The sequence below is a fragment of the Chelon labrosus genome (assembly GCF_963514085.1).
Source record: "Chelon labrosus genome assembly, chromosome: 9".
Lineage (NCBI taxonomy): Eukaryota > Metazoa > Chordata > Actinopteri > Mugiliformes > Mugilidae > Chelon > Chelon labrosus.
In genome coordinates, this window is record NC_140359.1 from 3,663,552 (window position 1) to 3,690,690 (window position 27,139).

Sequence of the window (27,139 nt, forward strand, 5' to 3'; positions counted from 1 at the left end):
ATAAAATCAACATTTGTTTTAACTTAAAACTGATGTTCATCTTATTAATTGTGTCTCTCTTTTGCTCAAATATTTGTAAAAATGGGGTTTATTTCTATGACATGTTTCTTTCTGTTGCTGACCAGTATTTAATATGTAAGACATGCACTAAATATCATAGCCTTAGCCTTTAAAGGGTTGGGCTGGAGCCTCATCCCAGCTGTCATCGAGCCAGAGGCAGTGTGCACCCGGGATGTATTGGCAGTCTATCCCAGGGCTAACACAAAGAGGCTAACAACCATTCACGCTCACATGCACACCTACGGCCAATTTAGAATCACCAATGAACCCTAACTGTTGGAGAAAACCCTGACAGTCACAGGGAGAAAATACAAACTCTGTGCAGAAAGACAGGTTTGAACCCAAAACCTTCGTTCTGTGAGAAATCACTGCCGACCACTGCACCACTGTTCCACGCAAAACTATTATTAAAAAAAAGAAAATTGTGTCAGCAGCTATCCAGAATATACACAGTTCATATATAATTTGTCCATGCCACATGTTACACCTCGATACCACTTGCGTCACTCTGGATAACAGTGAATCTTCAGTGACACGCTGAAGATGATGGCAGCGCTCAATGAACTAGTGGCTGAACCAGTCCAATCCACGGCTCCATCTCATGTTTTCCCTCTCTCGCTCTCTGCTGGGGTGATTACTCTGCTTTACTCCATCCCTGCTTGGTCCCCTGAGAGATCCACTCACACACACAGACACAAACTCCAAAACATTTGCTCACACACACTCAACAGCCAGAGTCCCAGTGGTCCGGCATGGAGGTGCGGGCACTTGCTCTGAGCAGCTAACCAACTTATTTGGGGCAGCCTGGATGGAGCGCTGCAGAGTGCTGGATGGAGAACCAGTGGGCTGACAGCAACCCATCTGTACTGACTGGAAACTTGAGCAGCCTGCTTTACCATGGAGTTTGGGAGAGTTTGGTCCAGATATCAGAGGACGATGCTGATCACCATGATGATGTTCAAGCTCGGTAGGTTCCTTCAGCGAGTGCTTTTCTTCTTGTAAACAGAATAGTGCCTCACATCATCTATTAGACAGAGGAGGATTTGAATTGTCACTTAAAAGTGTAGGCGTAAACACTGCCTGTGTGTAAAGTACATGCACGCCTCCAACCACCACAAGCCAACACAGTTGCAGGAGTGGATGCTTTAACTAATCATTTCCCAGAAAAAGCTTTTTAATGACACACACTAAATGTACAGATGGGGTTTAGGATATAGCATGACAACAGACTTAACTGCACCATGACTAATGACTGCTAGAGATGACAGACCCAAGAAATAAATTGTCAAAGATTATTTTTATTTAATTTATTAGAGTTTTATTAAAGTTAGTTTCTTTGCTTTTTACTTCATTTTAATTGAACAGAGTTTTTATTTCTTCCTTATTTTCTTGGAGAAGCTAGAAAAGTTACTGTTAAATGCAAAGCATGAAAACTATCTCTTAGGATGCTAATTAGAGTGATTAGAGACCAAGTGTTGCAGTCATATGAGACATGTGATAATTTATGTGCACATATCAGACAACTATGAGTACATTTACACCTCCCTGCTTCATACTGTAATTAATACTGTTCTGAAGTAGCAGGTCCTGAGCAGCTGTGTGATGAATCTGCTGCTGGGGTGTGTCTGGGTGTGTGTTTGTGTTGGGGGGTTTGCTGGTCAACCCCTGTACCTTACGAAACCCCGCTGACCCATTTTTCCCGCGACCTTCATTTGTATGAAGCGTCTGAAGCTCGTTTAAACCGTGGCTCACCAGCGGCGGGGATTGGCTGCGGGAGGCATTGTTGAAGATCACCATGGTAACGAGCTGAGCGTCCGGCTGCAGTGCTGCACAGCTTTTTCTTTTTTTGCTTTTTTTTGTCTCGGCTTTGAATGGAGGGGGTGATGGGTATTAAGGAGCATGGCAAGGGACCTGGCACTCTGCTCTTAAGTTTGAAAGAAAAAGACAGCCGAGAACGCGCACCGGAGGCTGGGTTTAGATGTTGAGACGCTGGGTTTGCATGGTAAAACTACAGTATTAAAGAAAAGTGTAGGAGAGAACTTGAGCAGCCAACAAGTTGAGCAAGATGCTGTTTTTGTGCAAAGGGTTCATAAACACAGCGCTGCTACCTTCGACCAAATAACAGCGGTTATTAGGAAATTAAAAAACACTCGAACTCTCTTCAGTCTCCTTCATAGGCCTCTTAAGAGCTGTCATCTCCAGATGGCACACACTGAGGAGACAAGTGTATTTGTCAGAGCAATTTTAGACTGCCACTGTAAAACTGTGACTAATTCAAGAAGAATTGTGATGATGGGGGTCAGACACCGAGCACCAAAAGAGATAAAAACCAAAAGTATTCTGATTTATATGGGAAAAGTAGACTGAGACACAAGCTGAATAAATGACTCAAATGACTCATTACTCCCAAAGAATTGTAATGAATATTTAAAAGGCCTCGAATTAAACAAAGCATCCAAACTCGACACAAACATTGACACAGCCTTTGCAAGAGCTCGCTCAGGAGACAAAAGGACGTACGTCTCAGACTCGGTGCGTAACTGTGGCTGAGTCAGAGAGGATTTGTGCATTTTTTTGTTGTATGAAGCAAAGCAGCCACCTGCTGTGGAGCCTTGGGAGCACAAAGCTGAACCCAGGCAGAGCTGCCAGTCTCTTGTGGTGATTCAATAAAATTCCTCTGAGCTCAACTTGTGCGTTAGCCAGGGGCTTCCCTTTCTCTGTGATTTACTGCATTGCTGCTTCCTCTGCCCCGCAGCGGGATTCTCTGTTGACTCTGCCTCGCTGTTGCTCGGGGAAAACACGTTCCCCCGTGTCTTTTACACCTGCAAAGAGGGAAGCTAAATCTCTTTTAAGACACCTGAAGGCTGAAAATGTGTGCACTGTGTCCTGTGGGAAGTTATTTCAGTCATGTTCAAGCAGTAGTTTTGCACTGGCTTCTCCATACCTTGAAGAAGATTTTCACATATATTTCAGAATTGTCAATCAATTCAAACCAATCTGAAGCAGCGTGTTGCTCCTTCTCTGAGTATAATCTGACATTCATAGTTTGCCTGTGGCTCTGAGCTCCAATCCCACTGTTTCTTAGAAGTGAAACGTTTCATTTTCCACAAATTCAAGTGCCAGTCATTGTTTAGCACGTTTCTGTCAAACAGGAGGACATGTACTTTATTTGGGAACTCTTTTCAGCTGAAGATTAGCACACATTTGATTCCCTTGTGAGTATTTTGGACAATAAGATGCTACCCAGTGCAAAGGTATTGCTCGTTGGTGTTTTTACTGGACAACAGTGGGGCTTTAGAATATACAGAGCTGTTGATTAAAGGTTAAAAAGGTCAGCTCGTGTTCTCAAATCCCTCTCAGGAGTGTAGTATTGCATAAAATTTAAACAACTTGGATAGCAAGCATGGGCAATGCAGACTAACACACATGCAGGCAGAGTAGGATTTATGTGCAAACTCTTGTAAAGTAAATAAAATATGATGTATCTGTCCTTTAAGGGAAACTGTCCAGAATGTCTGAAACATGTGCAACATTTTGCACAATGTAAATTGTCGCTATTTTATGTCCAACAGACTGTACGTTTTCATGTTTCATTTATATATGTCAGCTGTTTGGGTCATACGGTTTCACCAGAGGACGTAATAACTAAGACTTTGAAGATAACATGGAAGTTATCCTATTTTTGCAACTTGAAAAACATTGATGGTTAAATACTGGAATTTTTGGCAAGCTGAAGTTACTCATTACATGAAATTTATCAAAGAATGATGAAACAAGAGCATTACATGTGCATCAGCTTCCCATCAGAGGGAGTAGTGACATGTCTACCCCCCATCTAAAGAGACATGCTGCGGTCTCTGGAGAACTTCAGCAGTTTGATCCTGACATCCTTTTACCTGCCAACAGTCAGAGCCTCTCCTCTGTGTTATTGTTGGCCTGAGATGCTGGTACCAGTCAGTGTCAGGGATCAACTCTGTCTTGCCTTAACTGTGATCTATGTAGTGCTCTGTGATGATTGGGGGCGGGGGTGGGTGTGTGGGATGTGGAGGGGGCGCTGTTATCAGCTCCTTGGAATGTGTGAGGGGCTGATTGGGTTTGGACGAAGTGGCAAGAAGACCCTAGACGTCTCCTGACTAGACCACTTCTTCAGGATTCAGGAGAGCTAGAGCAGATTAAAACACATGACTCTGATGGAGTTCAGCTTTACGTGACAGACCTGGGAAGGATCTGGGCTCTCTTTGCAGTGGGAGACTAAATAAAGAATTAAAACAGTCTAAGCACCAGTGAGGGCTAACAGAGGGAGGTAAATAGAGACATATGCAAAGATGATGTAAGACGGAGGAAATGAGTCCACTTCTCTGGAAAAGACTTCACAGCTTGGATTGAGATAGGGAGAATCCTACAAACGCTCCACATTTTCAGTCCAACCTGGGTCACGTTTCACATTCTGTTTCCATTTGACTCACATGTGAAGCAGGCCAATATTTTACTGTACTATCTTTCAAGTTGTGCTATGGCCCCTTTATAAGAAAAAGTGTTCACTCCATATTAATTCATCATGCAATTTATGAGTAGCCTGGCATCATTTAGCTTACATTATGGGCCGTGTTTCAACCGATTCAGAACAAAAACTATAACTGCATGCAACTGGATAGTCCTACAACCTGTCAGAGCCTGTCATAGTGTAACTAATTCAGCTTCACTGCTCTGGTGTGTAGGGCTGGGCGATATATCAATATAAAAAATATATCGATATATTTTTAATGTGATATGGAATTAGACCAAATCGCATTTATCGATACAGTTCAAATTTGCGCTGTGATCCCAGCTCCAGGCAAGCTGCTGACCCGGACCTCTGCACTGCTCCCCGCGCTCCTCTTTAATGCACAGAGGAGGGGCGCAACAACGTCTGCGGAGTGTGCGGAGGAGAAACTGGTTAGTAAAAGAAAAAGCAGCAGTGGCTCAGTAATTTGGAGATGGTTCGGATTCAGAGTATCAGATGAACAATAAAATTAAATATGCAGAGGTTGCGCAGCATTTAATTTTCATTAAAATTTCATTAACTTTAAGTACTCTTTCAGTAGTGACAGTATTGACTTTAAATGGTAGGGGAAAAAAAGTTTGGGCTGCCGACACGTCTTGTACCGTACTCGGACCGGGACTGCTAGCGCTAACAGCTCTTAGATGGCACCGTAGGGTTGAAGTGCTTCGGTGGTATGCTAACTCTCTTATTTCGCACAAAAACTCATCAGTCCTAGGCTAGCAACGTGCTTTCATCCGATTCCTCCATTTTGGTAGCCGTTAGCCGCATAGACTAGGCTAGCCGAGCTCTGACGTGTGCATCAGTATAATCAGTGTACCAGGAAATCGTGCCCTGATAAAAGTTCCGCGATGTTTGGAACTCAAACTGCGATTAGAGACAAGAGCCAATTAATAAGGTCACTCGCCACCAAGTGGTCAGGGGTGTGAATTGCAATGTGTCAAAATGACGGATGGCCTTCAGATTTTTCCGTCACAGTTTTAAAAAAACGGTCAATGACGGAAAATATTCGGTTAACGCGACCCTTGATAAGTTGTAGGGAGTGCAATAAACAAGTTACAGCAGGGGTGGAAGCACTACAAATCTTTTTCACCACCTAAAACAGTGGCACAAACTGCAGTACGAAGAGTGTGTGAAACTGCGCGCTGCAGAAGCCCCAATCACAAGTCATCCACAACCGCTCCATATCAGGATATATATCGTATATCGATATTCAGCCTAAATATATCGGGATATGACTTTTGGTCCATATTGCCCAGCCCTACATGTATGACTGCGTTGCTGTTACTCTTCAGTCTATCGACTATGCTCCATTTATTTAACAGCCATAGCTCTTACAGATGCAAAATCTAAATCAATAAATTAATTATCTCTTATTTACATTAAGATTACCAGTAATATATCAAGTAGTTAAATGTAGCCCCACATTTAGATGCAGCAAAAAACACAAATTTAATAGGAAAAGATGATTATTTGGCTAATGCAGTTACATTATTTTTGCAGAAAGGCATCAGAAAATATTTCTTGTCATCAGCTGAGGTTGTAAACATTGCGGAGTTTTGTTTCCGACATTCAAATTAAAGAATAAGGAAGCGCAAACAACACAGCACTTCTCAGGTATCGAAAGCAGGGAGGTGGAGGGAGGAGAAGTGAGACACTGATGTGAGGAGGAAGGCTTGGTGTTAGAGCAGATAAATGAAGTGATAGCAGATGCATGTGAGAGGAACTGGGGGGTGTTAAAGTAGATACAGTGGGAGCTGAGGATCATAGGTGTTGCAGAGGAAGGCATAAACACGTTGTTACTGGGATGTTGTCGTCAGCCGAGGAGAACAATGGCGGCCATTTTAATGGGAGGAATTTATTCAAAACACTGAACAGTTCTGTGTTTCGTTACATTTTTGAGTGTGGGTGAAGCACCTTGTTAGAAGAAGGTGTTTTCAAAGTTGTGTTTCCTCGACTTTAGGCCTGATAAAGACACATTTGAAAGCAAGAATCTTGCTTGAAACAATGGGACATACGTGGTCTGACTAGGAGGTCATGGTGGTTATTGTTTTATTTATTGGCTGTTAATGTAGAAAGACCATTGTACCTCTTTGGGAAGCATGTTCTACATGTGCTCTCAATCAAGACACCTAACCCTGACTCTGTAACTGGCATTTACTACCACAGGTGACACAATTAAAGTGTACTAAATCTGTGCTGCTGTGTGTTCCTGTATAGAAACAAAGCTATGTGTCTTCTTTGCAGCTCATTTAATGCCTGTGGAGGATGAATGCAAGTTCCTTGTGTGCAGTGACAGTTTTGGTGTATCTTTAGGCCCTAGGGGTAGGGTTAGGGTTGGAGAGGCCATCATAATCAGTGACCACAGCAGACTGCGTAGAATTCTTAGTTAACACTTATTCATGGATTATCCTGGAGGGTTCAGCCTGTGGAGAGCATGAATGTTTTCAGTGAATCCTACATTTTTCCATTGCTTACATTGCTTACAAGTGATGGTTGAGTAATGGTTCAGCAGTGATCAACCACATTATGATCTTTCTAACAGTCTTTCCTGAGGCATGGCCAGGGTTAGCTGACCGGCTGACGTGATGTTGTTTAAATCCTGCTTCAGGTCGGGTCAGAGAACACATCTATGTGTACATATTTTGGATGAGAATCCTCCACAGTAAAAGCATTTGATGCAAGCTTTTAATCTTGGCACAGTTTTAAGTTTTACTGTCTAAATTCCTGAACTATCTACAAATGCTAATGAGTGACAATTTCATGGACAGCTCCTTGCTCAGGCATGTATTAAGTTTACTTTTAACACCATCTGCTGTGTTTTCTAAGCACCTCTAAAGGTCAGAGTTACCGCTACTCTGGGGTAGTACAGCAAAAGCTTACAGGGGAAAGATTGTCTACTGTTTAGTAACAGCTATTTAATCCACTTACAGTCATTTATATTAAAGCATGTGTCTGTTACAATATTTATGGAACATGCAGCTTTCAACTGACTTGAGTTTTGGGTGTTGTCATCATTGTTGTCATCATTCATCATCATTCTGATGATGTGTAATTTGACACCTTCCCTTAAAATATCACTGGATGTTTTATCTTTTCAGCCATGGTTGTTCATAGCTTGTCCTTTTTAAACAAACTAAAATTCATAATTCCTCCACAATTTGAACTGATTCATTAAAAACTTTATATAGATAATTTCTTAATCATGGATATATTTGATACAATATCCAGACACACTTACAAATCCGAAGTTTGCATGTTCTCCCTGTGTCTGCGTGGGTTCTCTCCGGGTACTCCTGCTTCCTCCCACCGTCCAAAGACATACTAGTTAGGTTCATTGGTGATTCTAAATTGGCTGTAGGTCTGAGTGTGAGTGTGAATGGTTGTCTGTCTCTCTGTGTTAGCTCTGAAATAGACTGGAGACCTGTCCAGGGTGTACCCCGCCTCTTGCCCGATGACAGCTGGGATGAGGCTCCAGCAGACCCCGCGACCCTTAACAGGAGATGACTGACTGACTGACTTACAAATCCCATGAGTTAACAGTGCACACAGCATGTGCCTATAAATTAATTTTGTAAATGTTACTAAGTGAGGCAAAATATGGACTTGGAAAAAATGCATTTTTGTCATTGAGTATGTAGCATCATTAACAGGAGGTGTCCCTTTCCATTGCAGGCCTGCTGTGTACAGTGGCAGCAGACAAGTGTTTATCATCTCCGTGCCACAATAACGCAACGTGTCACGACCACTCTGGTGATTACGTGTGCCTGTGTCCCAAAGGACCTGTGTGGTACACGGGCAAAAACTGTGATGAGCTGTATGACGCCTGCACCACGGCCCCTTGCACCAACTGCACCAGCGAGCTTGGGACCAACAAGTTCACCTGCCACTGCCCCGATGGATTCACAGGTTTAAACTGTACTGAGGATGTAGATGAATGTCAAAGCAACCCCTGCAATGGTATCAAGTCCTACTGTGTCAATGGAGTCAATGGCTATGTGTGCCACTGTCCCCCTGGATTGGGAGGGGAGGACTGCAAGGATAATGTGACCACATGTTCAGAGGAGACATGCCAGAATGGTGGCACATGTATGGCTATCCATGACATTGGCTACAGGTGCCAATGTGCTGCTGGGTACCAGGGGACCAACTGTGAGGAGAACATTGACGAGTGCCAGTCTGAGCCCTGCCAGAACGGAGCCATCTGTAAAGACGGGGTCAACGCCTACCAGTGTTTCTGTGTGCCTGGATTTCAAGGCTACCACTGTGACTTGGACATCAATGAGTGTGCCTCCCGACCCTGTCAAAACAATGGCACGTGTCTTGATGAGGTGGACCACTACAGTTGCAACTGCGTTCCAGGATTTAAAGGTAATGCACCGTGTCAAGTTGCTCATGTTTACAACAAGCTGGGCTGAGATTGATGTAACTGGACCAGAAATGTGTGGCCATTTATGTGGTTATCCAAACAATGTTGATGGTAACTGTAGTCAGTTGAGGCAACAAAATTCTTTTGTGTGTGCTACATTGACAGAGATAGCCAAGTTGTCCTGCGTGCACAGCTGTTGATGCTGTACCCACATGTACCAGTATGTAGTATCCTCTAAGTCTGTGCAGGTGGTCCAAACCCGGTGTGCCGATTGGCACTGTGTACAAAAAGTCAAGGCGTTTAAAAATAATGTTACTAAGGTTAATGTTACTGCTCACTGTACAACTACAGTGGAGAAATAAACTTCATAAACTGAATAACACTACACTTTGGTAACAAGAAGCCATGAAAAAAGTGCAAAGATTATTATCTGTTGAATTTGTGTGACATAATTTATGTCACACAAATGGTCGTCCGCCCTTTCTGCTCTGCTGGTCTTAGGGTTAGGGTTACAATTCATCACAGATCTTGAAAAAGGTCTCCAGCACACCTCAGGTTGGCGGCAGCAACAGCATCCAAGAAAATCAACCCATGCTAAAATTCGTGGCAGCAGAATGCTTCAGCTTCTGTTGGCATCATAGAGCAATCTGAGCAAAGGCACCATCAGTCGCTGTCTGCTCACGGCAGCTCAGTTTCTGTTTCTATCGCCTGGTTGTATCTAGAAGGCTAATGCAGCTGCAGCTTCTCCATCTCTCCACTTCATTGCTTTTGCTTCTCTCAATGCTGCATAAAATGAGTACTCTGGCTGTCTATCCCAGTCAACCAATACGCTGTGAAAAGGATTATCTCGTACAGTTAAAAAACTTTGAGTGTATAAATCAGTGCACTCAATGCAGACTTCATAATTGTGTTTGTATAGGCAAGAAGACAGATTGAGCTTTTACAGTATTTCATTCATTAACAGCAACTTCTGGCACCTTCAGTGTCATTATACTGTATTGGTAAAGTATGTGCTACCAATGTCATTCGTTGGCCTGCTGCCATCCTGTTTTGTTCCCTGCAGGGATTAACTGTGAGGTGGAAATCAACGAGTGTGAGGTCCATCCTTGTCAGAACGGCGCCACCTGCCGAGACCACGTCGCCATGTACTCGTGTGAGTGCATGCCGGGTTTCCAGGGTCAAGACTGCGAGGTCAACATTGACGAGTGTGCCAGCATGCCCTGTCTGAATGAGGGCAAGTGCATAGATGGGGTCAACAGGTAGCGTACACACACACACACACACACAGCATCCATCCATCAGTTCAGTTCATTATTCTAACTTAAATTCATATCTTTGAGATGTATCCTAAACATAACCAGTTGCCCTTTGTCCCCTAAAGGACGGGGCATAAACATGCATCCACGTCATGTTCATACTGTGCATTTACTTGCAATAATTTGGGGTTTTGAAAGACAATAGATAAAACAATGTGAAGTCTTATGGTACGGACATGGTTACTACATGCTGAATCAGCTGAAAAGCCAGCAGCAGGGGTCCAACTACTGCCAATGATGCAGGATACACTGGAAAAACTAGGGCCGGCTGTGAGCTCAGTGTATTTCATCCATAGACAGTATAAAGATGGACGGCGGAACAGCTCCTCAAAAGTGAAGCCAAAGCAAGTAGAGCTCCCCCTGATGTCTGGCTGCAGTATAGGTCATAAGCTCCACCCCCTCCATGTTAGTAGATGGGACTTGCGTCAAACTAAAACACTAAAAAACACATAGAATAACTTTTTTTTCAAGGATGCTTTCCTTCATTTTAGGTAGTTAATATAATGTTGATGCATGTTCAAGTGTCATTTTTTTGGATAGGTTTCATTTTAGCTAGTCATTTGACGCTATAGAATCAAGATGCGTGGCTCCACTCTCAGACTGTACTGCGCAGACTCTGGCTTCAAACTCGCAAGATGGCACTGCCCATAAACCGTCAGTTTGGCCAATGCAAGGAAGTGGGAAGACGTTGTCCATATCTATGGTCTCAACCATTAAATTCAAAGCAATGGCATCATATTTACAAACTGATGTGCACTGTATGGCGTATGCACTGCAGAGCATATGTATACTGTAAGATTGAACTGATTTTAAGTGTTCTGTGCATAAATGTCTAACAAACAGACCACTATGATATGTGGCTTTGAACAATAAGATGTCTTAATAGCACCAAAGAAACAAAATTGCTTGAATTCAAAAGGAATGGTCTTTGCATCACAGAAAAGACAATTGCGGTTATAGACTGATCCATCCAAAACACAGACACAGGGAGTTTAAAAAGCTCCAGTATACCAGTATGTTAATAATCAACAAATTTTGCATGCATTTGGCAGACAATGTAGAAACTTTTGCTAAATGTCAGACCAATAACCCGTGCCAGACATGTAGATGGAACAGTCTATCCTGAAATGTATGCATATATAGCTGAATATAACTCTGGGTCTATATTTCACCCCATGTTGAGCCCTGTAAGGCCGAGGTGTCATCCAGCGGGTGTGTTGTGTCTGCCTGAGGTTGCGTGGCAGACATTAAAGTTGACCGCGGATAAAAATTAATCCACTTACTGTCAGTCATCTCGATGAGTCATTAGCTGACTGGAGACGCTGTGAATACCCGGTACAGTAGTAAACCCTGATTGGAACAGCATGGAGTGAGGAAGAGGAAGGTGACATATTAGGGAGGAGCATGTCTAATGAGAACAGTCTGTTGCATTTGTCACAACTCCTAACTACTAATGGATTGGAAAAGAGAACAATCAGCAGATTAATGTAAAGGGAAAATAATAATTAGTTGTATCTTGATATGAAACAGTGAAAAAAATTGCTTCGTCTCAACCAACTACAAGAATAAAATCAGAACTCTATTCAGTCATATGGTCCATTTGAATACATTTAATTTGGAACATGTGTACTAATGTACTTTTTCTAACTACTGTCTTCACCATTCCACAGGTGTGACTGGTAGTGCATAGTAGTAAATGTTAGCTAATGTTACCATAAAACACCTAAACCTAAATTAATCATCTAATTTGTGTTGACTTAACATTGTGTTTTTTTTCAGGTAGGGACAACAGATTGTCGTTCTGACACTCACTGTGTATGATGTGTTTGTGGCTCTGCTCTTCCATAGGTATGAGTGCAACTGTGAGGGGACGGGCTATATAGGCGACCACTGTGAACAGGATATTCCTGAATGTGCTTCTAACCCCTGTCAGCATGGAGCCACGTGCTTGGATGGAGTCAACCATTACAAGTGCCTCTGCTGGCCAGGTACGCCACAGTACAACTCTGAATGTGACGTAAAGCAACTATCACCATGGATCAAGGACCTTGAGAAAATCAAATGCGTATTCAAATGCTTTTTTTTTTTGCACACATAAAGAGTGTGTTCTGGAGGCCAGAGGTTTCCCACACATAAATCAAACTGAACAAAGGAGGTAAATAAGCTGACCCTTGAGCTTGGAGGACAAGAGCGGGCTAAAGAGCAGGGTTCCCATCCACCATTTATGGTTGAGAAAAAACACATGGACCCTCTTTAAAGATGGACAGAAGGAAATAAAATAGAGATAGACACAGGCATGTTTCATCTGTTATTATGTGTTATTGAGTCTAAGTGTGCGCGGTCCAAGAGGATGTGGTGCAAAGATAACAGGTGGATTTCAAGATTTGAAGGATTAGTTCAGATTTGATATCTTAATTCTCAATTCTGAGGTTGGAGACAATTCTTGTCTTTGTTCCAGTTTTTCTCACCTAAAGGTAGCTAAAGCCATAAGTGGGTACATATACAGCAAAACAGAAAAGTGTTCACAGAAAGCAGAAACATAGTGCTTGTGGGTATGGCTACTGATTTCCTCAACGGTTTCAATTCCAATTCACAAGGTCAATTTGTTTAGAGCTATGTCACTTTTGAAAACAATTTCACTTACTTATAAAATAGACTTACACAAAACTAATGTTGTCATCGGTTTCAGAGATTAATATTTCCACAATATTTTACCTCTAGTTTCACATCTTACATATGGCTTTGCTTTTGCTTTTTGCTCTTCTCTATTATCATACATTATAATTCTTTGCTTTTAAAATATGATTGATTATATTTACTTCAGTCCAGGTCAGTAGTTAGAGGACCACTCAGGCAGCAACAGCCTCAAATTTTATATATAACGCAACCAATGTAAATGTGCAAAACTGTCATTACTGGAACATCACAACATCAACAGTCATGATGTAGGGTGTGTCATGTCAGCAGAAGAATGCACAGTTACTGAAATTGAAAGAAAATAGTCGAAAATATGAGCAACATAAAAACACATCACCCAAGTCAGGGAGACCATGATGAAAACTGTCTGGCAAGTAGACCTGATCCAGGTGTCCAGACAACCGCTCGATTTGACAGTAAGGCCGCTCCAGGCACATCAATTTCCTGACACAGACAGCGGTCCATCAGACAGTTACATGAAGGCTGCATAGCTACCGCATTCAAGAACAGAGTGCAAACATTTCTGAAGCTGAACACACGCGATGTCATGCAAGGATTTGTATAGTCTTAATTGGGGTTAATGGACCAAGTGGATTTTCTTTTGCTGTTAAATAAGATACACCCACTGATTGTCACAGCTCGTGATTCAGACAGTTTGTGATCCACAATAGCTTTTTTTAGTTCCCAAGACAAAGGTTTAGCTGAAGCATATATTTTAATAGTCTGGGAGAGGTAAAGCTGACCTGAAAGGCGAGTTGTACAGAATGCCCTGGTATTCCTACCACTCTGTAGATGTGGCTCTCTTCTTGGCTGGAGCTATGCAGCTCATGCTTTTAACTATTTTCATCTTTATTAGGTGTTTATTCACTGCAATGTGTAAATATAAAATGAAACATGACTACTGAATCAAGTGAAATAATCAGAATCAAGATATGATTTATATGTTCATACATACATTAGTTCAATAGACATAGTCACTGCAAAGAATATAAAATAAAATGGGTTTTAAATAGTAATGAAACTATACAGAGAAACACCCAGAGAACGAACCAATGCTCACAGTATGAAGAATAGGAGAATGTAAAGGGGCTTCTTGTTCTAATTCTGAACAGATGCAGAACAAACTCTAACCATATCTTTTTGACATGTGCATCGTGTGTCCAGGTTATGAGGGAGAGAACTGCCAGGTGGATGTAAATGAGTGTGAGCAGCATCCCTGCGACAATGGTGGCGAGTGCTTCCAGCGTTCAGACGTCCAGAACTATGGGATCCTTCCTGAACTCGGCACGGCCAGTTTCAGCTATGAAGTGGCAGCTGGCTTCATCTGTCGTTGTCTGCCAGGCTTCAGCGGTAAGCCAGATTCACAACCAAAAACTTTCTCTGTACACTACCTCATGAGCTTCATCGCGAAGCTCTAAATGTCATTAATGTGTTTCACTTCTGCAGGAGACAACTGCTCCGTCAACGTGGACGAGTGTGAGTCTGCTCCATGTCAGCATGGAGGAAGCTGTCAGGATCTGGTCAACTCTTATCAGTGTGTGTGTCCACATGGCTTCACAGGTAGGAGGGACTTCTTATCTGCTCTTCTAAATTTATCAGCAAGCGGTAAAAGGCGTTGGCTGATTGACATGATTGCAACGAAAGCCATGGCCACCCAGTTCTGACAGAATGTCACTTGCACTTTATAGGGCCAAGACTCAACACTAGAAAGTACACTTTGGTGCGTTGCCAAAGCCGAGCTTTGACGCCTGTAAGACAATGCAACAGAAACTGTACTTACTGTGAATCGGCAGATAGGCATTGAAACTGACTCAAAGTAGATGATTTTATTTTCATAGAACGACCTTTTCCTTGATTTGTTGGTTTGGCAATCTAAATATGCACAACAGCAGTTGCCTGTTCGTCAAAGATAGTGCTGGTGAGAAAATACTGGTGGTGAGGAGCAGTCTGACACTGTGAACACTGAGAACTCATCTCATTAACTTGGTGCAAATATTAATGTTAAGGTAATTTTAATGTGCCTAGTTTTTACTTTCATACCATACAGGAGATCCTTCTAACATTAGGTCAGTTGAGTTGTTCACTTGACTCTATAAATTAGTTAAAAGAAAAAAGGTATATAATATGAATTACCATGTACAGCTCAGTTTTCCCACCTAAAAATAAAATTAAACTTCTAAGTAATGATAATAATTACTGTTTCCATCACTCATGTTGTGTTTTTACTGGTTTAAAGATCCTTTCTCTTTGGCCTAAAGACCTGAACTGATCTGAGCCAAATGTCCTCAGCAGAAACACGTGTAGACTGATAACCTTCATGCCAGGCGTCTGAATCTCCTCGCCAAACAATAAAGGGTTAATCCTCCTCCCGCTGATCGTTCCTCATGACCAGCCAAGGTTTTAATTCATCATTAGAGGAGATTTGTCACTGCATCACTCAAAACATTAGGAACCGTACCAAAAGCTGACCCCGAAACACAAAAACTCTGGACTTAGAAGGGAAGAACTCTTATCCACAGAATAATGAGTGGCTAATTTGCTAACAGTATTACGACCACGGGATGTGGAACCCACAACACGCAGGGGATATGAGGGGATGAGAGGGCATATGGTATGCAGTGGCACTGAAGAAAACAACAAAGCCAATAAAAGGTGCCATATGTCAGGCATCCATCTAGGGCATTAAACGGGGGTCTCCTAAGAAATTTGTCATGGGGGAGGGGGATTACAGCAAAGCCGCTTATGGGCCTAATTAAGGCCTTGTAGAAAAAATAGACAATATACGAAACAGTGTGTGCAAAACAAAGACCTTTTCAAAAAAAAGATTTGTATGTCATTCCTCTGGTATGGTGCACCTAAACAGTTTCACGCTTTTGCAACAGGAGAGGAAACTCTATGGCACAAAAATATCATCTTATTTTCCTCGTACGGCATGTGTGGATGAGGTGGTTGCAGCTGTAACTCACTGTTAATCCAGTAGAGGTGAAGCCCCCTACATTTCATTTAGTTCATGCAAAATGTTAGGAGCTGAGGTCTGAATGAGTTTTAGAGGATGATGCAGAACTTTTAGAATAAAACAGTGGATTGTGGTTTAGTACTTTAGTAACATAATGAACATCCAACACACTTATCTGTGTTGATGCAGTGGCTGCAATGCTTGGTGTGTGGAACCTTTGAATTTAAAACCTTTAAAATCAGCTCACTTCAAGGTATTTGGTAGGGAGGTTGCTCCCGGACTGCAGACATCTTCTACAGTTTTTCTATAGCATTAGTCTACCTCAGCGTCTACCGTTTCTTCTTTTAATCCCAGACTGAATCCATGAGGTACAGATCAGGGGTCCGTGGAGTCCAGACCATCTGTTGCAGGACTTCATTTTTCTTCTTGTGGCCGAAGATAGTTCATTGTGACTCTAGCTGAATGCTGCAGAATGAATTTGGGACCAATCAAATGCCTGTCTGATGGTGGATAAAAACAACTGCCGGGGTTAAAGTGTGAGGCAATATTGAGAGTACTGGGATGCTGACACTATGAAAGATGACTCAGAAACATAATAAAAAAATATTAAAATCATCAACGTAAGAATAGTTAGACTGTAGACTGTAGGTTAGTGTGAATTAAGCTGTGCCTTTATCTAAATTAATCAAACAGCCACACCTAGTGAGCATATGACAATACCCAGAATATTGATCATACACTTTACATTTTTAATAATTCCATCAGCAAGAAATTCATTCATTCATTCATTCATTCAAGGTCCCGGGTTCGAATCCCTGGGCCGACTGGGCCTTTCTGTGTGGAGTTTGCATGTTCTCCCTGTGTCTGCGTGGGGTCTCTCCAGGTACTCCAGCTTCCTCCCACCATCCAAAGACATGCTGGTTAGGTTCATCGGTAATTCTAAATTGGCCGTAGGTGTGAATGTGGGTGTGAATGATTGTCTGTCTCTCTGTGTTAGCCCACTCAGACACAGGGAGAACATGCAAACTCCACAGAAAGGCTCAGTCAGCCTATGGATTCAAACCCGGGTCTTGCTGTGAGGCATCAGTGCTAACCCAGCCAGAAATTATTATTTCTAATTCTGAATTCTTATTTCAAATTTTTTTTTTTTTTATAGAAATCTGAGAAATTATTGTACGGCTAAAAGGAAATATAATTCCTGGATTGTAGAAAATCTTGAATATAATGACTTTAATCTAAGACTGCAAATTTCTTTTCATATTTAACTTACTTGCAAAACATTAGTGTTCAAATTCAAAGTTAAACTTTTAATTAGAAGCTTCAGTACTCTCAATTTTAAGTTTTCCACCAGGCAACAGAGTCAAACATATGCAGACCTTAAGAAACTGGCTCCTTGCATGAGTCCAGCCCTGCAGGCCTGGCCCACCTGATGCCTTGAACCTGCAGCACCTCCTGCTGGTTCGTGCCAGCAGCACCTGCTGCTAGTGGGCATCCACAAACAAGCACATGGAGTGGGGAGGAGACTGCAGCACTGCATTCCTTTTGTCAAACACTGACAGGAGCCAGCTGGAGGCTGGAGGCTTACCGCTCTGCGAGGGCTGAGCTGCAGACTGGAGAGGAGCAGGGGGAGTGAATGAGGGAGGGACAGATTCAGGGAGGGACAGAGGAGAGAGAAAGAGAGAGGGGAAAAAAAAGGTGGGCAGGGCTGTAATCACTTCTGCCGGTACGGAGTGGAGGAGAGCAGGCACTTCTGCTTTGTAAGCTAGAAAAAGTGTGAGATACAGAGAGAGAGAGAGAAAGTGAGGGAGACTTAGAGGACCTGGCTGTGTCACTTCTGTCATCCAGCAGTGTGGGGAGTGAGTTGGCAGTTGCCTCTGTGGATCATGGGGGGAAGGCAGTTGATGCTGCTGCTGTGCTGCTGTGGGCCCTGGTGGCTGACAGGTACAGTATGGTACAGCACATTCTAATGCTACATTACATAGAAGAAAGATACATGTTGTGTATGAGGGTGGCGTCTTGGCACAGGGACTCGAAGAGCTTTAGGGTTCCTTGGGTGTAGAGTATTTTAAAGGACTATGTTAATGCAAGTTGACTGCTGCTGCCACGGCTTAATGTTGAATGCTGTTTGATGAGGCGGCCGTGACCACCAGACAGATAGACTGCTTTTCCAGCACAGGATGTATGTGTTGTTCAAGTTGTTCAAGACATAACGCAATATTTAAACATCCTATTGATTGCATCAGTACGACAAACACAGATTTAACTGGATTAAGGAAGCCTGTAAATCTTATCGATGTCTAGTAGTTCAATCAATAGCTGCTTCCTGAAGTCATTTCCTGATCTGCAAATTATCGTGGAATAATCTGTTCTTGCCTCAACCAAAATAGCCTGTTCATCTGTATGTGTTCGTGCTTGGCACTGTATTTTAAGTCAGCCGAAATCATGAATCATTTGGTTTGACTTTGGCTCTCGCTGCAGTCAGCTTCTCTTTTGCTTGATTCGCCATGTTAATGTAGTTAAATCATTGGAATGATGTGATATGACTTCCATATAAATCAGATGTTTGGCAGCTAAGGAAAAGTTGGAACACTTTGAAGTAAGCTATAGCTAAATGTCTCTGTCTCCCCATGCAGGCGTGCACTGCGAGGTGGACATCAACGAGTGTGACAGCAGTCCCTGCCAGAACGGCGCCACGTGCGAAGACGCTGCCAACTCTTACAGGTGTCACTGCCCCATGCCAGTGCCTGGCCAGGAACCCTGGGGTGGGCGGGACTGTGACGTCAGGTTAGTCGGCTGTCAGCAGCACCAGTGTCAGCACGACGCAGGCTGTGTCCCCATCCTGACCGAAAGCGGCGAGCATAACTATACTTGCTTGTGTACACCTGGGTGGACCGGAGCACGCTGCAAAACGTCCACCACCTTCTCGTTCAACTCGGAGGGCCTCGTCCACATGCAGCTGCCCGTTTTCCAGAACAGGACAAAACGAGAGACAGATGACCACAACCATAAGCTCCACATGCAGCTTCGATTCAGGAGCACCCTGTCTGACATGGTTCTGTTCTACCGGGGCACCATGGAGCGCTTTCTATCATTGGAGCTTCTCGGCGGCTCTCTCCGTGCCAGGGTGAAGTCAGGGAAGGTGCTGCAGGCCACCTACCCGGGCCCAGTCAACGATGGCGAATGGCACCAGGTCACTGTGACCATGGATGACAGGCTGGTTCTGACTGTAAAAGGAACCAACTGTGAAAAAGGATGCCAGGTGAAGAACGAGGGTCACAACCACCTGATCTTCCTCCAGCCTGGCTCCTTCCAACAGCTCTATGTAGGAGGGGCACCACAGGAATATTTGTCTCACTTGTCCAGTGGAAAGGGATTCATTGGCTGTATGGAGGACTTTCAAGCTGACCATAAACTCCTGCTGCCTCAGGACCTCATCAGGGAGGAGAACCGGGGCTTGGAACTGGGATGTACCAAAAAAGACTGGTGTCAAGAGGATCCATGCAAGCAGAAGGGACGGTGTGTAGACATGTGGCTTCGTGCCAGCTGTGAGTGCCATCGGCCTTACTATGGAGAAAACTGCGAAAAAGGTAATACTGCTTACAGAGCTAAAGCTTTTGCTGATATTTATGTTGCTATGAAAGCTCAGTGAAATAAGGAAAAACACTAGACAGTAGTTCAGTTTTAAGAATGTAAATCAGTACCTATGTGTATAAGTCTCATTAATGTCTCAGATCAGATGTTGTAAACTGATTGCCACCAAAACTCTGTAACTGCTAGTTAGAGATGGGTCTTCTGCTAATAGACAAACAATTCCAGATGAAAACAAATACAGTGGAGCAGTTACTTACTTCCAATTTGTACTTGCATAAATGTTTCATGCCAGCACTGACCTGTTTCACATTGCTGATACACATGAACAAGTTGTAGTTGGGATAAAGTACTGACAACCTTGTGCTTGCTACTTCAGAATACCCAACCTGGACCTTTGGTCAGGAGAACACCACAAGCTACTCCACCTTCAACATCTCAGAAACCCATGGAGACAACTTCACCATTTCCTTTTTAATGCGCTCTCTCAAACACAACAGCCTGCTCATGCAGTTCTGTCGCGATGGAAAGCCCTACCTGACCATCTACCTGAAGGAAGGCACTGTTGCAGTCTACAGCCCCCACACCACGCTGCTGTCGGAAGCCAAATTAGTCACTGACGGCAACACAAATTTGGTGGCTTTAAAGGTTCAATATGGCCATGTGGTCTTCCCCAAAGCAGGACATCATCGCTCCCTGGGGAACGTGAGTGTAGAAGCAGGGGATGTGGTGTATGTTGGAGGGCTCCCTGCAGGCAAGGACATGAACGCCTGGGGTGGAAACTTCAAGGGCTGCCTGCAGGACATTCGACTGGACCACAAGCATCTGACCACTGAGAATCATACAGATGGGGTGGAGGTTTACCAGGCAAGCTCAGAGGAGAATGTGCTTCCAGGATGCCTCAGTGATGACACATGCAAGGTAGAAGTGACACACTGGATGCTGTATGACCATCACATTAACTGCCAGACAGACAGAAATAAGATGAGCTGTATGTCTGATAAAACAAAATGTAGAGAATTTTGAACTGGTTTTAACAGAAAATCAAAACAGTATTTGGTCAAGTTTTTTTTTTTTGATCCAAGAATTTGCAGAAAACTGTCCAATATGACTGTCTAAGCTATTTATATTACTGCTATCCAGCACACATTAGAGTAAGCCTTAAACCTTTTTCCAACCTTTTCAAAACTATGACTTACTGATCAGCTTGACTTTGTTTTATGCAGCAGGAGTGTAGGCTTTTGAAGATCCTGACAGTAAAGCTGCCAGATGACGAAACCTTATCGTTTTGCAGAACTACATATTGTGGCCATCTGTTGATGTCTACTTTCTCTTAAGGGCTGGGAACTGCGTGGTGCCGGACAACCAACCAATCGAGAATTACAAGCCCTACAACTACTATTACTGTAGGGCCATAAAACTAACAAAGAGAGAAAGTTAATCCATGTCTAAGTGGAAGCATTAGAACTAATTATGTATACACCTTACATAATTCTAGAACTGACAGTGAGACTGGAGTCCACATTGTTGGTTGATGTTGTTCATCTTTTACCAGTACATGTCCTGATTTGCTCAATGTTCATTAGTAAAAGATGTGTTTCAGCCTCAGCTGCACACGTAAATCAGCATGTTAACATTCAGTCAACATGCCATGTTAGGATTAAAGTGCTCCTTGGGATAAATTAGAATTTGGTCCTTGGTTTTACAGTAGTTTTTCTGTCATATTTTAAATATTAGACATGTTTAAGATTAGCTGCTGATGGCACTAGATATCATGATATATATTACCATGGTTATCAGAATTAATCAACTAGAATCTCAGATATCTCAGCTTTAATGAAATGCCCCAGGTAAACATCATTATGTTTCGCCATTGAGTGGCTCTAACACTGAACTCATGCTAAATGCAGTACTGCCTGATTATGCGGCTGTATTGCCTCAACCCTATTAGCAATGATCTTGTTGTGAATCCCTCTGATCTGTAAGTTAGTGCTCAATCCTCTCTGCAGCTTTTAGCTCTGTGGTCTCATCAGGTGACAGATTCTACAAGTGATCAACTAATCCATCCATCTGTGTTTGTCTGTGCCCAGGATAAGCCCTGTTTCAATGGGGGACAGTGTCAGGTCACCTGGAATGACTTCATGTGTAACTGCTCCATTAACTACTCGGGCCGGCTGTGCGAGACACGTCTGTGGTGTGTCGACAAGCCTTGTTTGGACGGGGTACGCTGTGTGGATCTACAGGATGGTTATGAGTGTGAGTAATCCCCTAGCATTGATTGTCCCTCTTTAGACTTCCTGTCTTGAAAAAGTTTCCAAAGGGCCATTTACCTTAAAATGTAAAGGATAACCTGCCAAGCTTAGATGCACGCCATCATCAAAGGAAACACTCCTTAGAGGGGGAGGGAACTCCATGAATCAAAGGATGCTAAAAAGAAAGTCTGTTTTACACAGCATACTGAAATATCAGCACAATTACATACCAGTTATGGTGGGTGGCGCAGAATAGAAGTGAGAAGCCACAGGGTTGTTTTTTGCAATGCAACACTTTCTGCACAACAAATGAGTCAGCTATATCACTGAATTATTTATTCTGTTATATTACTGAGTTACATGGCAAAACATTGAAGAAAGGTACTGCACGATAGTACCATTTTAAACTAGTAATAAAAAGTTTTAATCGAATAATTTCACTTAAAATGTGCCGACAGAATTGAAAAGCAGGAGGGATCTCTGGTGTTACTCATTCTCCCTTCCCATGTTAGTGTTTACTAAGCAATTTATTGTTACACTGAAATATTCGAATGCGGTCGAGGCCCCCCAGCTGCTGATTTCTGTCAAACTGCAGTTTGTGTTCTCAGCATTTGCAACAGAATTTCAAGCGTGGTGTTTGGATGTTACTTGGAGAACTGTACCTTGGGAGCTGTAATCAATTGCTTCACTGTTAAAGCTTGATTTATACTCACGCAGTGGGTCTACGCAAAGCCTATGCTGTATGGGGCTGCGCCAGTAAAAGCATTAATGCGCTGGTGTGTTGGCAAGGTCCTGCAGCTGCGTAACTAAAATGCTTGCTGGCGACTAGTCAGCTGGGCTGAGTTTTAATCTATACTTTAGACAATGGCAAGTGGAACTGAGCAGCTCATGTAGGAGTCAGTTAATGTGGATCAGCACTTACTTTCTCTGAAATCCCTGCAGCCGAGAACATAGAGAAAGACGTCTGAGTAGATGGTATGCAGGAAGCTGAAAAAGGGAGAATTTTCTGTGCTTGTCTGGCTGCTGGGACACGTGGACAAGGAAATGCATTTTGGACCAGTCATAGCCCTTGATGGTGTATGTTGCTGCAATGCATCGTTACATTTCTGGGGAAGTGCATGCCAACGCAGGCTAGGGCGTAAACGTGACATGCAACTATAAATTAAGCTTAAGTCTGTGCTGCTTATTTAACCCCAAACACAGTACAAATTATACCTGATGCTGACCTGATGATGGCACTAGACAACAAGTCAGGGGCTCCCCAAGTATATAGTTGTCTATACAGAATTGTTGAAAATCCAAAAAAACAGACTGCCATTCCATAGATATGGAAGAGTTCTCTTGACTTTTTCTTGACTGTCTAGTCAAGTCAAGTCAAGTCAAGTCACTATTTATATAGCACGTTTAAAACAACGGAAGTTGACCCAAAGTGCTTTCCAGTCAGAGCAGATAAAAACGACTGCCTCCATACAAGTAAAACCCAATAATACAGAGGAACCGTAATGCACAGTATAATACAATAACAATGAAGCACCAAACCAAAGCCAAAATAATAAAACAAATGTACAGTAAGAGAGTGGGTATAATACAATAGGAGAACAATAACAATCAGTTTCGAGTGGACCAGACAGAATTAGCTATAGGGCAACCTCAGACCGAACTTACCGAAGAGGAAAGAGGTAGCACTTTAACAGAGATTTAAACAGTCGATAGTGGAGCAGGACTTAATGTGGGATGGAAGACTATACCAGAGCTTTGGAGCAGCAACTGAAAAAGCCCGGTCACCTTTCGATTTAAGACGAGTGTTAGGGACTGAGAAGGGTTGTTGTGAGGATGAACTTAGTGACCTGGGGGCAGGTAATGCAAATAACCCCTCTAACGAAGTAATCGATTGGATGCATGGTTAGAATCAGTAAAGGAAACTGCAAAACTTTGTGGGACAGACACTCTTAGATGCAAGTGAGACAGATCCTTTAATAATATTATACAGAATAATCAAGCATGGTTTGAGTATATCGGCAACAGTGGATTTAATTTAACATCAAACCAACTGTTAACGTTAGTTTGAAAGATTTTAATGCTTTCAAGTTGTACTGAGGTACTTCAGCATTAATGAAATTTAGCTGTACTTTACACCAGGAGAGGAGTTCGAAGAAAGATACTTTTCAAGGGAAAGATTGAATTTGCATGTAACTCTATCTGTAATTTGTGCTCATTTTGCTCATGTGATCTTCTCCTCCCACAGGTTTGACTGAAGCCATTTTTCAGGACAACTCTCTCCAGTATGTTGCCAACAATTCCCTGATGAGCCCTGTAACCAACATCACCATGCACTTACGAACGAGGGACGAGAATGGGATCTTGTTTCGGGCCACTAGCAGAGCTGAGGTCATCTGTCTGGGCCTGCTCAACTCCAGCTTGTTGGTCAAACTGGACAGTGGGGAGGGTGCAGAATTTTTGGCTTTCACAAGTGATATTACCATTGCCGATGGAGCGTGGCACCACGTACAGCTCATGATGGTCGACCCCATGCAGTCACGATCCCCCTGGAGCCTCACTGTAGATGGACAGAGAGCTGGTGGCAACCATAGACTTGGTGGCAACCTTAACTTTCTCAATGACACCAAAATCTGGCTGGCGGAGAATTACACTGGGTGTCTGAGGGAGGTGAGAGTGGGTGGTGTTTACCTGCCGCTCATACGAGTATCAGATGCCCCTCAGATTAGCCAGTTCTCCAGACTGGGTGGCCACGAACCAACCATAGGATGCCAAGGCTTACCGATTTGTGATTCCAAGCCCTGTGGCAAACATGGTGTGTGTCAGGACCAGTTTAATGAATTTAACTGCAGCTGCAGCCCTGGGTGGGAGGGGGAGCTGTGTGATCGAGAGACAGATGAATGTTCATCAGCTCCCTGTGTCTATGGTGCATGTGTAGACCTCAAGGCAGACTACAAGTGTCACTGCGAGCCTGGATACAAAGGGAAAGACTGCCGGGACGAGGTGGACAACTGTCTGGAGTTTAGCTGTGTGAATGGAGGAGACTGTGTGGAAACGGTGGGAACTCACACCTGCTCATGTCCTCCTGGTTACATCGGCAAGCGCTGCCAGTAAGTACACATTGTTCTGTTTCTTCACAGCATGTGTTTTTTTTTTTTTTGGCTATGCCACATGGTTAGGATGAGGTGTGTTCTGATACCATCCTTTCCCTATCAAACGCAATCTCCTCCCCAACCCTTTTTATTGGTTTCCTGAGGGAGAGTTACGGTTTGTTCACATAAGCAGCAAGAGAGTCAATGGATATACATCGAAAAGCAAACGTCTGGCACTGGTCGCTACGTCTAAGTTGAGATGTGCAACATGGAAGGAGCTGGCTTCAATGTTTCTGTTTGTGATGTGTCAGCCAATCATATCCAGCGTGCTACTCCTATGGCAACTCCTATGTGACAACGTTGCTGGCAACGCTGACCGAGTTTTAGCTTTTGTTGCTAATGTCACAAAAATATTGTCAAAACAAACCTGTTGATGTGAAATGTTAAGTTTCTATTGGGGCACATTTCTGTGTCATTTTATGGGGACTACTGTGTTTCCTGTGTCTTCAATGCCTCTGTAAGAACTTTATGGCTTGGAGAGTACTACTGTACTAAACAAAAAATCAGTGTGTCATCTGCGGGAATGGAAATTTAAAAATATGTTATGCACCATAGAGACATGGATTGTGTAAGGATTTGGCACCCTTTTCAATCTTAAACAGAAAACATTAGACTTTTTAAGTATCAGCCAGATCCAGGAATCTATTTGAAGACATCACCATGGGCCAATTTCTAAAAGTGTAATGTTATTTTTCACTGTTTTCTTCAGCTGCAGCCCTGCTACATAATCATTTGTTGTAGATTGTGTACAAAAGTATGTTTGTGTGTCCTACAGGTGGCGTTTCCCTCCAGCGGCGTGCGATGTGAACACAGACTGTTTTAATGGCGGGGTGTGTATAGGAGGCAACTCTGGAGGAAACTGCACCTGCAAGCCGGGATACACTGGTGCCAGGTGAGAGCAGCACACTGCACATTCCTCACCACACACCTGCTACTCGAGGGGAAAGTGTGTCTGAACCGCGTCCAGGTGTAAAGGTCAGGAGTGGGTGTGTGTGTGTGAGCCGCTGCTCTGTCAGACAGTGTTGTGTTAAAACCCCGGTGATGTGTTTCAGGTGCGAGACAGAAATAGACGAGTGTCAGTCCGGTCCTTGTCTCAACGGTGCCACCTGTCTGGACAGACTCAACCACTTTCAGTGTGTGTGCCTGCCCGGCTTCAGCGGCACCCGGTGCGAGAGCAATGTAAGTGACGGATAGATCTTTTCACTACAGTCGCTGTCACAGCACATGTGTTCGGATATGCGAGTTTCAGGTTGTCTCTTTCTTAAAATGGGGTTAGGGTTATGATTGAGAGATAATAAACAGACGTTTTTAGTTAAAACTTATTGATTGAAGTGTTTATTTCGAATATGCAAACCAAAATAAAAAAGAAAAGTAAGGCAAAACATTTAAACATACATATTCGAAAAGGAGTGAGACTTAAACACTCCAAAAAGCACTGACAACACTTTACTATTTGTACACTTCATTGTGTTGGAGATTTCATTTTGAAAGCAGGATTTTTGGCTATTTTCTCCAACGATATGCACTCAATAACCCACATTAACAACTGTTCATACTGTGCCCTTCTCTTGCAGAAAGAGGAGCAGAAGGAGCGAGTTCCCTGGCTGGTAGTGACCATCCCACTGACTACCCTGTGTGTCCTACTGGCCATCCTGGTGGTGTTTTTCCTCATCATGACGGCAAGAAAGAAGCGTCAGTCGGAGGGCACGTACAGCCCTAGCTCGCAAGAGGTGGCTGGTGCCAGACTGGAAATGGGCAACGTCCTCAAAGTGCCCCCAGAGGAGAGGCTTATCTGAGGCCTGAAGCCTAACCTCCCAGCATTACATCCAAAGGATGTACAGTATATTAAGGGTGGAGAGAACATAAGCTCTGCAGTTTCATACTGCTTTGCTCCTCCTTCCCTACAGGAAGGAGATGGAGGATTTATCAGAGACGTGTCTTTCGCCTGAAAAACACTGACGCCTGGACAGACCAGAAGCTGAGAGAGGACCTGATTAGACTGACCGTCCTGTTAAGGAGAGTGTGCTCTGATGCTCTGAGAGGATGCTCTGACCCTAAAGATCCTCCTGGATAGTTGAGTAGCCCCACAAGATGCTACGTGATTCAACCTTTAAAGATTAGAAAAGGGATAAAAACAAAACATTTGAAAAGTTTTCTCGCCATCAGCTGCATCGTCTTCAGCTAAAAACTGGTTCTTATGGTCTTACACTGA

The 27,139-nt window shown here is 43.2% G+C and overlaps 1 protein-coding gene across 1 annotated transcript; it reads left to right on the forward strand.

The window, feature by feature from the left end:
• The first annotated feature begins 889 nt into the window (after nucleotides 1–889).
• Nucleotides 890–26,770, forward strand: LOC311493044 (protein crumbs homolog 2-like). The gene is made up of 13 exons (XM_084551556.1): nucleotides 890–1,027; nucleotides 8,276–8,971; nucleotides 10,033–10,228; nucleotides 12,134–12,273; nucleotides 14,147–14,332; nucleotides 14,429–14,542; nucleotides 18,572–19,525; nucleotides 19,906–20,447; nucleotides 21,617–21,782; nucleotides 24,024–24,885; nucleotides 25,703–25,819; nucleotides 25,980–26,106; nucleotides 26,502–26,770. Exons 1-13 carry the CDS (start codon nucleotides 958–960, stop codon nucleotides 26,721–26,723), a joined length of 4,392 nt encoding a protein of 1,463 aa, XP_084407682.1. The 5' UTR covers nucleotides 890–957; the 3' UTR covers nucleotides 26,724–26,770.
• Nucleotides 26,771–27,139: the final 369 nt, after the last annotated feature.